General features: G+C 44.0%; 1 protein-coding gene across 2 annotated transcripts in view; it reads left to right on the forward strand.

The window, feature by feature from the left end:
- The window catches only part of RAB14 (RAB14, member RAS oncogene family), a 423,502-nt gene that overhangs the window by 276,360 nt on the left and 129,897 nt on the right, over positions 1-17,245 (forward strand). For both annotated transcript variants that reach the window (XM_069609520.1, XM_069609521.1), the window contains one exon: positions 2,387-2,417. In XM_069609520.1, coding sequence (XP_069465621.1) covers positions 2,387-2,417 — 31 coding nt within the window. The remainder of the gene's footprint in view (positions 1-2,386; positions 2,418-17,245) is intronic.

A 17,245-nucleotide genomic window follows, 5' to 3' on the forward strand; every position in this document is an offset into this window, starting at 1 on the left:
TTAAAGAACGCGACTTCCTATTGGCAGATCACCTAGCCGGAGAGGAAAACAATGGAGCAGATGCTCTTAGAAGGCAGAGACTAGTCTCCCCCGTGTGGGGAACTTGCTCAGGAAGTCCTTCAAGAGATCTTCACTTTTTGGCAAACCCCTAAAGTAGACCTGTTTGTGACCAGTGTCAACCGGAATGGCAAGCTGTTCTGCTCCAGGGAATTTCCCCCAAGAGGAGCTCTAGGGGATCCGTTCGTAATGGACTGGGTGTGTCCACGCCTGCATGCGTTTCTTCCAGACCCTGTCATTCCTCAAGTAATCAGGAGGTTGAGAAAGTTCAGGAAATCCATGATCCTAGTTTTCCTGGATTGGGCCAGGAGGATGTGGTACCTGGACCTTCTGGACATGTCTATCTGCCCTCCAATGCATCTTTCACAAAGAGAGGACCTTCTCTCGCGAGAGGACACTCACGTCACTCGACCTTCATGCATGGTTTTTGAGAGGTTGAGAGGTTGAGATTGGGGCCTTCGGGAAGACGTATTGGAGATTTTGCTTTTGGCCAGAAGGCCAGCAACAAAGTCCTTGTATCGCTGCTGTTGAAACAATTCTGCAGCTGGTTCAGGGAAAAGAATGTGGACCCTTTTCAGTGCGATACACCTATGGTGTTGTCTGTCTTATTGCATCTGGCAAATCTGAGGCTTCAGATTGCAACAATCAAAGTGTACTTGGCAGCGCTTTCGATCTTTTAGCGCACGTCTGGGAAAATGTTTCATATTTCAAAATGCCTTGGATTAGTCAGTTTCTAAAAGGGCTCAGAAATGTGTTCCCTCCCGTCCCAGTTTGGGATTTAGATCTAGTACCTCAAATTTGTTATGTACACTGCCTTTGAGCCTCTTCATTCATGTCCATTAAGAGTGACTTTTAAGACCATCTTGTTAGTCGCTTTGACATCAGCCCGCATGGAGAGCCAGTTACAAGCCTTACCAAATAAACCACCATTTACAACCTTTTATAAGGACGGGGTGGTCCTGAGAGTTGAACCTACTTTTCTTCCAAAAATAGTATTGGACTTAGACATTTCTCAAAGAATTATTCTGTCAACATGTTATCCACCTCAGCACCCTGCTAAGGAGGAAGAAAAACGCATAGGCTAGACCCTAAGAGGGCACTTAGCTTCTTTATATCAGGAATGGCTACAATAAGGCAAGATGACCAACCTGTTGTGGGGTACAACGTACACAAACTGGGTCTGCCGGTCACTAACCAAACATTATCCAGGTGGATAATACGATGCATCACAGAATGCTACAGGCTTGCAGGAAAGGACCCCCAGAATGCTTGAGGGATCACTCCTCAAGGGGCAGGGCTTACGTCTTCTCTCTTGCAAAGAGCAGTGGTGATTAATGACTTTTCTGCGGCAGCCACCTGCTCTACCAGTCATACCTTCACAAAAAACGGATGCCTGGACTCTGCTTCAGGCCACAAAGGTGGATTTGGAAAGACCGTTCTGCATTGTATCCATGACACAACCTGAGAAATGTTATGTATGATTAGAAAAGGCTTATTCCCTCCTCCAAACCTTACACTGCTTTTGTAGTCTGTCTCAAGATGAGGAATATGTGGAAGGACACAATCCATTTGAAGAACAAGTTACTTAGCCTTGGTGATGTCCTTTCGACTGGATGTTCCTCCCACATATTCCTAATCGCCCATCCCAGCCTACACCCCGTAATAGACTTTCTATGTATTACACCTTGTGCTCCTTCATTGTCTGATACAGTCTTTGACACACTAATGCCAGTAACCATGTGGGAAGAAGGTGGAAAAACTGAGGTAATAGGCACTGCACATGTTAGTTATACCTATGATGATGTCTACCTCGAGACGGGGGCCCTCGAGGGACATCGAGTTGACCGCACTGACGCACAGTCCCCTTTGCTGAATTTGTTTTCACGAAGCAGCTGACGCTGGAAGGGAAAAAAAATCTAAAGATGAAATACGTGGGAGGAACATCCAGTGGAAAGAATGTTGCCAGGGGTAACTTGTTCTTCTCGATCCCTACCATGGTTTGGGAAAATATTGACCAGCATAAAGTAGATGAGACTACATGTTCCAACTGCTTTTTAAACACTGGTATAATGTGTTGCACAATGGATTACCAACCTGATTACTGGGAAATATTAAAAACGTGTCAAAATAGTCCAATACTGAAGAACTACAATTACGGCTAAATAACTGTTCATTTCTTTGCATCTCTAATGCGACAATAGGTCACATGCAAGATCTTTTTCAGTTAAACTACATTCTTTAAGTGTTTGTGACCTCTGCTTAGTCTGTATTATATGAATATACACCTGCACAGCATTGAATATATTCTTTAACCCTTGCATTTTTGTAGGCTTATTGTTCCTTGAAGCAAGTGCAAAAACGTGAGTATACCATGACCTATTTTATTGTCTTTTGTTAAAATTGTAATCCAGGTTATTTTATTATTAGGTTACTTGGATGTTTGGCATGTCTCTGTGCATATGCCATATTACAAATATTTGCCTTAAACATATCCAATAAATAATCCAAGTAATTTTGACTTGACTACATGCTTTCCACCCATTAGCCATAATTGCGTGTTAAATTTAATTTGTTGTTCCATTAAAACTAATTGGGGGATTAACCAAGTGCGGCATGAACATTGTATAGCTATCGGATCTAGGATTTAAATAGATTTTTATTTGAAGGACAGCAATGTCAATTTCTTGTTTTTGTACAACACAATGCATTTATTTTCAAATGTTCTAACAATAACAGCACGCCAAAGCAAAAACAATAGTAGTTTGAAAAAAAAACAGGAAACCCGAAATCATACGATGGTATGTAGCACAGTTGTATCGATGTATTTCCAGGCATTATTATCCTGATGTAAGTAGGGAGTTAGGCTAAACAACCAATTCCATGATCTTAAAAACTTCCCATCTAGGCCATAGTTTTGTAAACGCGTGGGGGTATCTAGAGATCAATACCCTTTGGTAAAACAACATACAAGCATCCACCTCTATCTTACATTTGGAGAATCTTGGGGGATCCTTACTGCCCAATTTTAACGAAGTTGCATTTGGCAATCATGAGTGTTAGGAAACCTTTCTATTTTAACAACTTTCCCTCTATAGTTCTATGGACCACCAAGCATTTTGTTTTTGAACTTTTTAACATTGCATACAGCATCTTACAATGCAGTGCAATGGGAATATTTTTGTATCACGCTAGTCTTTTACACTGGGAATTTTTGGTTACTTTTAAATGTGCCAAAAGACAAGCTGGTGACATCAATTATATTTTTACAATTTGTGTTTTCTAGTATGCGCATTCACCCAACGTGGCTTGTGCCCTAAAATGGGCACGCCACAAGATTTTCCCTTTTTCTTTGGCCATATTGTTGTTTGTCCTTCTTCCTGCCTTGCCAGGAAACCATATAAAAGGCCATGCACTTGCCAGGGAAAGCTCCAGCTTTTGTGGGCTAGTGATACTGTTGTGTGTGTGTGTGTGGCTCGGGAAGGAGCTGGAACTGTTTGGTCCCATTCCTCATTCCTGGAGCCAAGAGAGTCTGTGTGTGGGGTAGGAGTGAAACCAATAGTTGTCCCTGATTGGACAACTACTGGCTGTTTGAATGGTGGGCCTTACCATTCGTGGTCTTGGACTTGCTTCCAGGCAGGATTTTGGAAAAGAGGCCATTTCTTCAGATCCATGTTGGAGCCAAGAATCCTGTGTAGAAGATCCAACCGAAGATCTGAAGAAGACTCCTGAAGAGGCCCAGCATCCCTTGCTGCATCTCGCCTGGTGAAGGACTGTTGGACTACCTGATCTGAAAAGACCCTGTGGGGTGCTTCAACCCCTGGTTTGGTGGGACCCACCAGTCCTAAAAGGTTCTTGAGAATCCAGCTGTCCTGAGCCTTCAGAAGTGTGCCTGGACCAGCAGGTGTACTGGCAAGCTCTCCAGTGGGCTACCTCAATAGAACCGTCGCCGTTCCGCATTTGCAGCTGGATCTTGGATGGTCGCCAGCTTGTGGTGTAAGGTGCCTTCCTGCCGAATTTCAGTCTCACAACTTCAGGGGAACCCGCTCTGGAAGGTCTTCAACTGTGACTGGAAGGACGCCTGCCATTGTCTGTGTGGTGGCCGTCACTGGAACTCGTTCCCCCATCCTGTCAAGTGTGCATGGGCGCTTTCTACATTATGAATGGATTGTGCCCTCCCGCGGATTCCTCATCTTTGATCTATTCGATATCCAGCTTCAGCTGCTTTGGCACATTTTTTCGGCAGAGGGCACTGTGCGTCGATGCAGTTGAATCGATGTCCCTCCGTCTCGAGGATGTCATCGAAGGCATATATAGAACGCGTAGCGCCCGTTGGCTTCAGTTCTGTTTTTCTGCGTAAGCTATCACTTCAAAAAACAACAGCGCTCTTCCTTTGTTCTTTGCGATGTGTTCTTCGTTACCAACACTAGCCCGAAGACCGGGTTCAAGAAGTGTCGAGGTTGTGATTCGAAAATGTCATTAACCGACCCACAGCAAGTATTTCTGTGCTGTCTCTTGGTGGAGCATAAGACTTAGTCGTGCTCCAAGTGCCAGTCAACGACCGGAAAGGGTTTGAAGGAGTGAAAGGGGAAATTGTTGGCGGTAGGTAGAAACCCCTAAAAATCTCAATCTACTCCGTTGAAAAAAAACGAGAGGCGACTCTCTTCAGAGAAAGAAGGTTAAAAGATCAAGATCGAGGAGTGGCTCCCACCACTCATCGTCGGAAGTTAGACACCACAGATCGCCGACTTTGTTGTCGGACACCTTCCCTTAGATGGTATCTTGCCCCACGGAAAACTCCATGCCTGCCAAATGAGGGAAGCATTTAGGTCAGAAATGCTGAAAATATTCCAAAAACACACGGCAAGCCAGGCTCCTACCGTGCATTCCGAATAAGCTGGTAAAGAAAGGGCTTGAGCCAAATCCTGCACGCCCTCAAGCCCGGGACGAAGCCCAGATCCTCATTGAGAGACGCAGACGCCTTGACAAGTCATCGAAGGATCCTTGAAGCCGCAAAACCAAACGTGAGTCGAGGTCATCGACGCCGGTTGCGCCCTCTACGTCAGCTGCACCGTCTATGCCCACCACGCCAACTATACCTATGGCGCCATCGAAGCCAAAAAAGATTGACTCCTTGAACGTCCAATACAAAGTTTATTAAGCCTTCTATGCCTATACCAGGAAAAAAAACGATTTCTTTACCAAGGAAAGATTTTAAATCTCATCAATTTGAGGAAAATGAACCTTAAGACAATGATGCGCCTTTTGGCCTCCAATTTGGTACACCAAATGTGCCAGTTTTATTTCTGAAGAGTCTAGGTTGAAAGATCTTTGATAATTTACAGACCACCTGTGGAGAAGACCACTCACCTGAGCTGTACTCTGGTAGACCTGAGGCTGGTGAGCACACAGATGCTTCATATAGAACGCTTATGTTCAAATTGGTGGACTGTATGGGGTGGAGTAGGCCTCGCCTACCCTTTGAACAGGATGATCTGACGGATATCTTTGATCGCAGATGGATCCTATATTGCTGTCTCATATTGCTCTCCAAAAGAGGGTTGCAGCAAATTGGGCAACGGCAGAAACTAATCCGGCACTGGAAAAAAACCTGACCAAAAATATCGCCCTTCCAGTACTGACCCAGACTACCTTTGTAAACGCCCCACTCCAGAGAATCTTTTGGTACAGACAGCTACCGCAACTTCCAAGCAGGAAGCTTATCCTACTATCCCTCCAGATAGGGATGACGGGAGTAGATGGATGGTCAAAAGTATTTTCTGCGGGGAGTATGGCTCTAAAATCAGCTAACTATATGTGCCCTTGCAAAATTCTCATTCACTCTATGGGACTGCAATTCCATGGTGGCAGAGCACATCCCTGAGGGGGACTAAAGATTGGTTCTTGGCTATTGTTAGAGACGGCAAAGAAGCCATGTGCGAGTCTCTTCACTCGGATCTGCATTCTGCTGACGGCATCAGCAGAGCCATGGCGACTCGCACCGTAATAAGCAGATTTGTGTGGTTGAGGAAGTTGGGATTGGCGCGGATGTGCAATCCAGATTCCTCAACATGCCTTTTGACGGGTCTCACCTTTTTGGCAACAAGGCTGACGAAAGCCTGGAAGTTGCAGACCGCAAAGGCGGCAGCCAAATCTTTCGGTGCCGCTATTGTGCAGCCTCAGCCCTTTCGCCCCAGGGGACAGTCTTGGAACCGGTGGCGGTTCTCATTATGAGTTTCGAGTTTTGTCTTTCGGGCTAACCTCTGTCCGAGGGTTTTCACCAAACTAATGGCAGCGAGTCTCAGGAGAGGGGGATTCCCGTATACCCTTACCTAGATGATTGGCTGATCAGGGCATGTTCTCCCGAACAAGTCCTGCATCGTCTCAGCATGACCTGCCACACACTTCACAGGCTTCTCCCTCAGTTACAAGAAGTCCCATATGACACCTTCTCAAAAGCTCCAGTTCATTAGGCTGTACTGGATACATCCTTGGGAAAGAGCTCGCCACCCGAGGTGAGGGCTCTAGACGTTCTACAGATGGTCATAAAGTTTCAGAGTGCCCAGTGTCTCCCGGCCTTAGATTTTATTATTTTTTTTTTTGTTTGCTTGGCCTCATGGCATCCTGCATTTTTCTGGTGCCAGAGGCGCCTGAGAATGAGATCCTTTCAATTGGCCCTCAGAACACAATGGTTCCAGTTCTCAGGAAACCTATCGGACCTACTTCAGGTTCCAAGCAGCGTGGCACAGGATCTCCTGTGGTGGACCTGCAACGGACAACATTCTGAAGGGAGAACCTTTTGGCAACCATGGCCGTAGATAACGGTAGTGACGGATGCCCCTCTCACCGGGTGGGGAGCCCACACCAACGATCGGACAGTCAGCGGTAGTTGGTCTCCATCGGAATCCAAACTACATATCAATCTTTTGGAGCTGAGGGCAATCAAACTAGCGCTGAAGGCCTTTCTGCCCTCTGTACGGGAAAAGAATGTCCTGATAATGACAGACAACAGTGTCCATGTACTACCTCAACAAGAGAGGTGGTGTAGGGTCACTACCACTGTGCAGAGAGGCAATGCAGCTCTGGTACTGGGCAATTCAAGAAGGAATCTCTCTATAGGCAATTCACCTAGCTGGAGAAGAGAACACTGAGGCGGATGCTCTGAGGAGGCAGAGCAGTGTCCCACGAGTGGGAACTAGCTCAGGAAGTCCTTCAAGCTATCTTCACCCTTTGGGGAACCCCTTAAGTAGATCTGTTCGCAACCACTGTGAAACCGGAAGTGCGAACTGTACTGCTCCAGGGAAAATGTCCCAGAGGAGCTCTAGGAGATGCGTAGTGGACTGGAAGTTTGAGAAGGTTTCGGGAAACACATGATCCTAATTGGCCCGGATTGGGCTAGGACGTGGTACCCAGACCTTCAATATGCCTACCACTGAGGACCATTTGTCAAGAGTGTTGCTATCAAACAAAAAACCAATGCCAAGATCTTTTTAAGAAACTGTCCCAGAATGCCCACCCCCTATCCCTCACCCAATCGGAAGAAAGATGTACCAAAACAACCATCCCAACACTTGCATGGGGGGCTGCTGGTCTATTTACAGCCCAGCATCGGCGCAGTACCTTATTGTGTTTTGAAAATGGTGTTAGGCAAGATTGTATGCAGTAACCCTGTGGGGGACTACACCAGTCTTGTCCTCGTGGTATTAGGTAACCCACCTATTGGTATATGTTTATACTACACAAGTTGGTAGAGTGACTGAGCAGGTAGACTTATCTCAAGAGGGGTAAATGTGAGCTGTAACATCGATATCCACAAATACAAGTATCCAAATAACACTTACACTCAAGGTTTTCTAGTAAAATTATTATTTAACAGTCCGTTTTAAATAAGCTTTCTTTAAAAAAGGGCAATGTGCAACAATAAAAATACACTTCAAAACGTGTTCTTACAATCAATATGAGCAAGTAGATACTCGTTAGAGAAGCTTCATACACACTTTCACACCCTGAGGTGACTTCAATTACTAGGACAGCATTGGCATTTATAGATCACTTTTGCACTTGGTAAAATTCCGAGGTTGTCGAAGGTTAGGGAAGGAGCACTTTCCAATCTCCCAATGAAGTCTAGATAAAACCTTTCCCAGCAATACTCTGTTAAACCAATGTACCACCTATGAGGGACAGTTGGAATCAAAGTCAATGGGTCAGAAGAGTCTTGTTAGGCAAAGTTTGAATGCAGTCTGGGAACACTGCAAACAACTCTGACTACAGGTATAGGCAACCCAACCTTTGGTATAAACTTGTACTAAACAGTTTTGGTAGCATGTTGAGCAGCCAGGCTTATCTCAAGAGGGGAAATGTTAGCTGTAGTGGAGTTACACAAAGATTGACAGTTACAGGTATTCAAATAAACTCTTACACTCAAGGTTTCTTGCATAAACAATTATCAATTTATTTATCCGTCAGTTATAAAGCCTTCCTCAGAAGGGAACAAATATACTAGTAACACACAAATACACTTCAATACTATACACTCTTAGTTTCTAAATCAGTAAAGACCCTTTTGTGAAGGCCCACAGACATAGCCTACACCCACAGGTGACTTCTATAACTAGGGTGCTGCGGACATTAATATCTTACTGTTGGCATTTAGAATACTCTACACCCCTGATGAATACACTCTATTCAGAGCCGACCGTTCCCAAGCCAAATGTGGCGGAGTTGCACTCATATGCAAGTCCAGCCTCAACTGTCAATGCGGTATCACACATTTCACCTGATGGTTGTGAATCGCTGTGGGTGAAAATGAAAACTTCCTCACTTAACGTACTACCACCCAAGGACATGCCCCTTTTTGAAGAGAAGTTTATTGATCTTTTGGCTCAAATCTGCATTACTAAAAGCCCTTTGGTCATCATGGGCGATCTTAACCACTGGGCCAATGACCAACTTGACAAAGTGGGTCTCAGCCATATGGATTCCATTACTTCAGTAGGACTCGCACAATGGATCAAATCCCCGACACAAAAAATCTGGCACACTCTCGATTGGCTCATGTCACAAAATACTAATAGCTCAGACATTACGGTCACACCATGTATTTGGTCCGACCATTCTCTTATTCAGGCCAAGATTGCCTTACAAATTCTCCGCCCAAACTCAATACCTATCCGGGACTACAAAAGTTGACTCGCAATTTGAAAAACATAACGGCCTCCAAACTATCTTCGTTGCTATCATCCAAACTACAACCCTTATCAAACTTTGCTGACTCTTCTGCCCTAGTTAACCACTCTCATCAAAGATGCAGTTAATAATCTGGCTCCTATGAAAATGAAGGTAATCAAATCTGAAGCCACAAAGAACACATTGTTTTCAGAAGATAGTCATTGCCAGACAAACTAAAAGAGCTCTAGAAAGATCTGTAGAAGGGACCCCAACAACGATACTTTAGCTGCCTATAAAAAATCCAGACTGGCATACAAAAAACTTATAATTAATGCTAAAGCCACACATTACAATAAAAGGATCATAAACACCCAATCAAATGTTGGTGAGCTGTTTAAAATTCTAGCTGAATTTCAAGATCAGCCACCACCATCCAATAACATGACCAAAGAATCCAAATGGTGCCAAGACATACACAATGCATTTTTATCAAACATGGACTCCCACAAGGAAAAAATCAAAGCCGCCCTTAACAACGTGATACTGATGCCACCTATAAAAAGAACCCCTCTCGACAACTCCCATTGTAGACCTCCTCAATTTTCTTTCACTTATTACTCTGAAAAGGAGGTACTTAAAGTAATACAGGATCTTAAGGCCACATCCTGCCCTGCAGATGACTGTCACACAAACATCTTCAAGGAATCCACTGACGTACTGGTTCCATGGATTACTAAGCTGATAAATCTATCTTTTGATGAAGGTGTGGTACCTAATGCGCTTAAATCTGCCTGGATAACCCCTTTGTTAAAAAAAGAAAATCTAGATCCCACTAATAAAGCGAACTACAGGCCAATAACCAATGTGCCCTTTATTTTGAAGATATTGGATAAACTAGCTTATATGCCATTGCAGGCTCATGTAGAAGAACATAACATCCTGGGCACTCGACAGTCAGGCTACAGGACTCGTCATGGGACTGAGACAGCCATGCTGGATAAAAAAAAACTTTTGTGGGCATAGCGGACAAAAATCAAGCCGCATTGCTGATGCTACTTGACCTCTCCGCAGCCTTCGATCTGGTCAATCATAGTATACTAGTGACGAGTCTCTGAGAGGTCGTAAATTACTTCATGCTAGCATCAAGATGGATAGCCTCCTTCTTGGGCCCTCGAATGGTAAGGGTATGCATAATTTGTATATCCAACCCCTTCTCAATCTTCTGAGCAGGCTTTGAGTTCAATATACAAACTCGGGTCGTCATACAACTAAGTGGCTTGTATAAGAACCATGTTGAAACCATTAATAGCATCTACAAAGCCATCCAGGACTGGATGGCCTGCAACTCCCTAGCTTTGAACAACAAAAAACTGAGCTCATGATAGTGTCCTCTAAGAACACCAGGAACAAACTATATTCTGACTATGCCAACTTCCTTATTGCAGACAATACCATCACTGTCCAAGGGAAAGTGAAAACCTTAGGAGTCGTTCTCGATGAGCGATCTATGAAGTCTCATGTCTCCAACATCAGGTCTAGTTGTGGACTGATTAACAAACAAATCGGCTACATTTTCCCTTTTATAACAGTTGAACAGTGTGCGCTTCTGTCCCACAGCATTGATAAATTCCAGACTTGACTATTGTACAGGTGGCTCAGAACAACGTCGTGCGCACCATCGTCAATCAATCACGTCGCACTCATAACTACACCTACAGAAAGAAGCTACATTGGCTTCCCGTAAAACATTGCAAAACAGTGTTTAAGACAACACACAAGTGCTTGTCCCTCAGCAATCCCACCTATCTGTCTGAACGCATTAGCATCAAGTCCAATGGAAGAAACCTTCGCTCTTCCACTGCTACTTTTCTTGTCCCCCCCCTAGATTTAAGACAGCTAAATTTGGGGCCACCACCCTTGATGTTCAGGGCCCTCTCCTCTGGAAGCCCTACCAGCTGGGATACTACAGAATCAAAATTATCCCGTTTAAGCAAGCCATAAAGACTTTTTCAATCTGGAGTAACCCTTCACGGCTTCCTTCTCTTCATGCTGGTCTTGTTGTGTGTCTTGTCTCTGTTTTGTGTGCGCCCATGGGCATGTGGCACGTAATAAGAATTAAAATAAATGAGTGCAGCAGAAATTGGAGCTTTTTGTGTTTGAAAGGATTATCTCCCCAGGTGCCAAAGAGTAGTAGTTTGGGGGGGGGGGTCACAAGGCGACACCACCTAGACATGTTTGGATAAATGTTGTAAGATCTTAGTATTAAAGGGCATAGCCATATGGTATGAATACAAGAGCCAACATTTGTTTTACATCGACTGCAAGAAGGATCTTGAGAGCCATTACATTTAAAAAAAAATAGTTCTCTGGAATAGTGTACCCTGTGAAGTATTTTTAGTTTGATTAAGCCAATTTAAGGAAAGTTTTCACCGGGGTATATTGGAGCTCAATCAACTAGTGTCTCATAAACTTAAAGCGCCAGGGTCACCATATTTGTAAGCAGTGTTACAACTGAACACACATTAATGCAATTAAAGTGAAAAACTTAAATGTTGAACCAATTCATGAATTTACGTAGACCCAGCCAATTTGTATAGCAACTGAATCATAAATTGTAGTAGACACAGTCAACGCATGTTTCCCCCCCAACCGGGTCTTTTTCAAGGCTATTAATTCATTTGAACAATTTAAATCCTGAAAATCATAACTAGATAACATGAACAATTATATCCATGCATCAAAAGAACAAAGGAGGGCAAAGGGAGGAAAAGAGGAAACAATTAGTTTAAATCATTGAAGGGCAAAATAAATATTTTTAATATACAGTACCAGTACTCATTACCAGGTTCTAAGAAACCCTTTAAAAACAATTGATCATGCTACTTAATTGTTTAGGAAATGCTCCCAGTGGTCTATTCTATTAAATTCAAGTGTGATGTTACGAACCGGGAATCCGAGGAGCAACTCGTTCAGATAATGTGACTGAATATACCACATAATAATCGCCACTTGTGCGATTCATCACTGAATTTGAATATAGGAGACCGGTTTTTATAGCTTTCATATATTTACGTAAAATGTAAGTATCATTTTGTAAATCACCTGGGAAGGGTTTAGTAAGAGACAGACGGCATTCACATCTGTCTGTATTCTATAAACCAAGGAGACCATTGAGACTACTATCTGTTGTGTAAACCAAATGCTCGGCCAGCAATCCGCATCAGAGAAAGTCTGAGACCAACATGAGTGCAGACTAAGTGTAGTGTTTACAGAAGATAGATTGAAGTGGATCTCCAAGGCCATCCTCCTCAATGCACTTGGTGATCTGGTTGAAGACCACCCAATAAATTACCCTTGAGTAAGAGGTGTGATAGTTTGCTGACGAGTGGGTCAGCAGAGTGTTTCTTCGAAAGGGGCGAGAGTTTTGAAGGGCACAGGATAGCGTTCAGAGGAGCGGATGGAGAGGTTAAAAAGCTCATTGAGGTAAGAGACAGATGGTGGAGATCTTCGACTGTGTAGGGAGCTAAAGTGTCAGTAGGATTGCTGGACGAGTTGGTGAATGAGTAAAAAAACAAAAATAAATTCACGTGCCAGATGTGAACCAAATCTACAGCACCTATTACTTGTCTTGCCACTTACTTATGGATTTCTCCTGCTTAACCTTAAATGTCTTGTACTTGAGAGGAATATTAAAATCCTGTCCATATCCTATTGCCTGCACAAACTGGAAACATTGCTAATCTTTCCTTAGTGTGGTTCTTTGACATTTGGGCCAAGATTTGAGGAGACCGTAAAGTGGTTTCCATTAACATATATACCCCAACAACCAAATAGTCCTCTCTAACCATGTTGCAATAAGATTGCCTCCCCTGTAGTTGAGCCTGTGTGAGCAGTGAAGAAATCCTTTAACTTTAAGCAAAGAGTGCCATGGAGCTGATGTCTACTTTAAAAAAAAAATGATTTCATGTTAAAAGGTTTGTACACAAACTTTTAACATTTCGTTTAATCTTTTCTATTCAAGCATTATTTACAAATACAAAGATGAAAGGAGAAAGAGAGAAGTAGTATACAAGCAGTATCCATTTGTGATTCCATTCGTTTTTTTCCCAATATTGCATTGTCCTGAATTTAAGTGGTGGTAGGGAGGATTCTCATACATTTCCTAATTCCCTTCACCTTAGAGACCCCCAGCAACTTTGCTGGATTTTGAGGACTTGATTTTTTTACCTGCAGAGAGTTTGACCCTTTTTGTCCCCGCTCTCGTATTTTGATGTGTTTTACTCTTGTGTTCTTTGATTATGGGGTTTTAGACAACTCCATAGGCATAATCTTTTCGTGTGTTATACCGCACCTTCCGTGCAGTGATACAGGGAGGCCTTTTAGGCTGTCCCAAGCTTTAGTTACCTTCTCTGGGATAAACTGTTTCCCAGAGACAGTAAAGTGTTTGTGCCCACCCTGACTCACACGTGTAAAAATGAATAAAACAGACACTCCCTGGGCAGGGAAAAAGGCACAAAAGCGCAGGCTGCGAGAGGTTAAGGAAAGTTTATCTAAATCTCTTAGAGCGCTCTGACCACATCAAGGTTACAACACATTTATATAGTACATCTACATTTTTAACATATGATGCTACATTGGACCAGGATTGGTCAGCCGTGGTGGTGACGTTTGTGTTCCAGATGGGTGAAGCTCAGGTCGCTGTGAAACACGGTGGTCACTATCTAAGCTAAGAACATACATTGAGTAATGCATGCACTAAATAACAGTTGATCAAAAGACTCTCAGTATTGTATCATGTCGTTATACAAATCACTCAAGGGTTTACACCATCTACACATTTGGGTTACACAGGTCACAGGTTTAAGGGCCTTGACCACTATAATACTGTCATTGAACTATAGGGTTAGTCTCACAAGAATCTCAGGTATGTGGCACTTGTTAGTATTGGGCACGATATACTGCACAGGGGTCTGTTAGTTGGGGGGTCTGTTGGGTGGCCTTCATAGCAAGGTCGGCATTCTGGCACATGAAAGGGATGCCTTGCAAGGACACAGGGTTAGAATGGCAATAAGTTTCAACTGGCGAGGGTAAGAGGGCAAGGACACTTTTGTGGAGATGGACGAGCTATGTGCTTGGCTCATGTTGGTTCACATGCAGGACAGTTATCTCGGAGGAAAAAGGATGTGTTACATTTATTATTTGTTGCAAGTAGCTCCGGCCTCAGCGTGAGAATGGAGCCGCAGAGTTTTCCAGTTGGAGTGGGGTCGAGGGTGGGGGCCATGTGCTCCGAGCTACAGGGGCGGGCAAAAAGGAGAGATGCATTTTGTACTATCACAGTAAGGCCTAGTTACCAAGATGGAGTCGAAAGGGGGTACAGAAAATGGATGCCCTGTGTCCTGCTCGGTGGTCCCATCTACGCGAATATAACCAAAAGTTAGTATTGCATAAGGGCGAGGGGCGTACCCACCACTAGAGGCACTTGGTCCAAGTTTTGTACTGAGAACTGATGGTAGAGAGCGGCCCATTGGCCCCTCGCTCCCACACATTCCCCCCTTTCGCTACATCTAAAGTAATGAATACTTCTACTTTCTATTCTTTTCATTCTCCCTTCGGTAGTACTCAACCTCTGCCACCACCTCGTCCCACGCGGGGTTACCTTTTATGGGCATCCAAGCTCTGCAAACGCTTCTAAGGCTGTTTCCTCTTCTGGCATATTCATCTGGGGTACACATTAAGTAGATACCTCCATCCCCATCTAGATCTAACCATACCTCTTGGTACCATTGCAACTCTCTTGGTTCCTTTATCGTCATGTAATGCAAAATATCCACTATATCCCCATATTGCCTGTGAATTGCAGTCATTCTGTATTGTGGTGTATTCCCCTGTTTGCATTTGTGCATCTATCATGGTAGCTACCGTTGTCGGTCGGCCCATTGTCACCATCATCATAGCCGAGGTTGGCATGCTTTTCTCACAACACCGTAGTCCCAGTTGGCACACAAAAAAAGAACAGGAGCACAAAAACGATGATGGGGATCAATATTTTCATTGCCACATTTACCCATGATGGTATCCAGCTGAACAAATTGTCAAACCATGTATTTTCTTCTGCTCCTCCTTCCTCATTCTCTCCCCTAAGTTGTGCACTGCGTTTATCACATGGGAGAGTGTCCCGTTATCAGCGTCTTCAGTTGGCACGAATTTGCAACATGCCCCCGCCCCCCAATTTTTCGGCAAACATCACCGTCCATTGCTGTGAGGAGATCGAGGACATATCTATTTTGCATTGTCATTAGGCGCAACGCGCAGAGCTCTAGCTTTATCACGTTGAACCCCTCTTCAGTGTCGTTAGCCAATTGAATGAGCTCCCAGCGCACGATCTGCAACCATTTGGCGTTTGCTCGTGCTTGTAGTCCAGGGACGAGAAGTGAGGCAAAACATTTCTCTGCTGATGAAAAGAGCTTGTATTTCTGCGGGATCTCAGCAAGGAGTTTCGATGATTTGGATGAGATGTAATTGGAGGATCTTTTACTTCGTGTCAATCTTTTCTTTAGTTCATATTCTGACAATAGTTCATATGCTGGAGCTTCTGTTCTCATTAGTTGGGGCGCTGCCGATGGTTCAGCCTATTGCCCTGCTGCCCCTTGGATGTGGCTCTCTGGTATTACCATCAGGGCTGTGTGGAGTGTCGCTAAAGCACAAGTTCCTTTCCACGATGCGGGGAGGTGCAGGTAAGCTTGTTTGCCGCAAACCCAATACATGTCCATTAGTGCAGCTGTGTATTTCTTCATGTCGGGAATTATTACCGTTTTGTTACATCTCCTTGCTTCCCCCATGTTCACTTTCCCTTCCCCACGGAAACACAGTTCATGTGGCACTTCTTTTTGTATTTTGATAGGTTTTTCTAATGCTGTGACCCATATTAGCTTTGCGACATGTTGCGACGAGATGGGGGTCACATGCCCCTTTTATCCATTGGAAAGTGTCATTTGGTAGGCCTTGAAGCGCTTCGGCTTTGCATTGTATTGTTTCTTCGTGCCATTTATTTTCTGCAAATTGTGTCCCCTTGATGACAAGAAATGGTTCCTCGAGGCAAATTACTCCTTGGCGCCGGCTTGTGCATGTTTTCTCATTCTCCAGCTTTTCCAATGTGACAGTGTGCGCCTGGAATGTGCTCTTTATTCTGCATTAAACCAGATGAATCAAACATTGGGCCTCCGACAAGGGCACTTCCTGTGGTACTAACATTTTCGGTGTTCCTGATGCATGCGGGATGAGTGAACAGACGTAGCAGCTCTCATTTGTTGCTTGCTTTGCTGTGGCACTCATGTCGGCATAGCATTTATTTGATTTATCAGGGTGGCAGGGATCATCTATTTCATCTAACCCCAGGTCATGATAGATGTTGTATCTTTTCCCTCCTGCCCCCCTTTTTCCTCCTCCTCCTCCTCCCATCCTGATCATTGTTTTTCACCCTTTTGTAATGTATTGGAAACATCCCAGCCCATGTTGTATCATTACTATTCAATATGGCATATGTAACATCATCAGTAGCAGCAATATTGTGTGAGGTAGGGTGTATGGTTGTCTGTGCATTAATACTAGTGTTAATTAAATAATTTGTCCAATAATAATTTCCATCATTTCTCCAGCATTGGATCTTTCATGGATTCACATGCTTAGAATATTCCCCGTCGTCAGGCTGGGAATCCCCGGTACATTATATAGACCCTTTCCCGTAGGAAAACTTTTTCGACGCTTATGCGTCCTATCCACCTCGTTTTGTATCATGCGTGCCTGCGCCGTCAGGACGCCATGATATAAATACAGGACCCGCCCCCGCGCTCCCTCAGATTTCAACCGTCTTTCAAAGTAGTGGGATCCTCGCGGTTACTGCTAATTGAAGTTAGGTTGTGTTTTCGCTTCGGCGAAGTTACGTTCTGAAGAAAATATGTCCGGAAAAGCTTTATTCCGTCCTTGTGCGACATGTGGACTCAAAAAAGTCTATGAAGGTGATGCC

The sequence above is a fragment of the Ambystoma mexicanum genome, chromosome 8 (genome assembly GCF_040938575.1).
Source record: "Ambystoma mexicanum isolate Mex_15411 chromosome 8, UKY_AmexF1_1, whole genome shotgun sequence".
NCBI lineage: Eukaryota > Metazoa > Chordata > Amphibia > Caudata > Ambystomatidae > Ambystoma > Ambystoma mexicanum.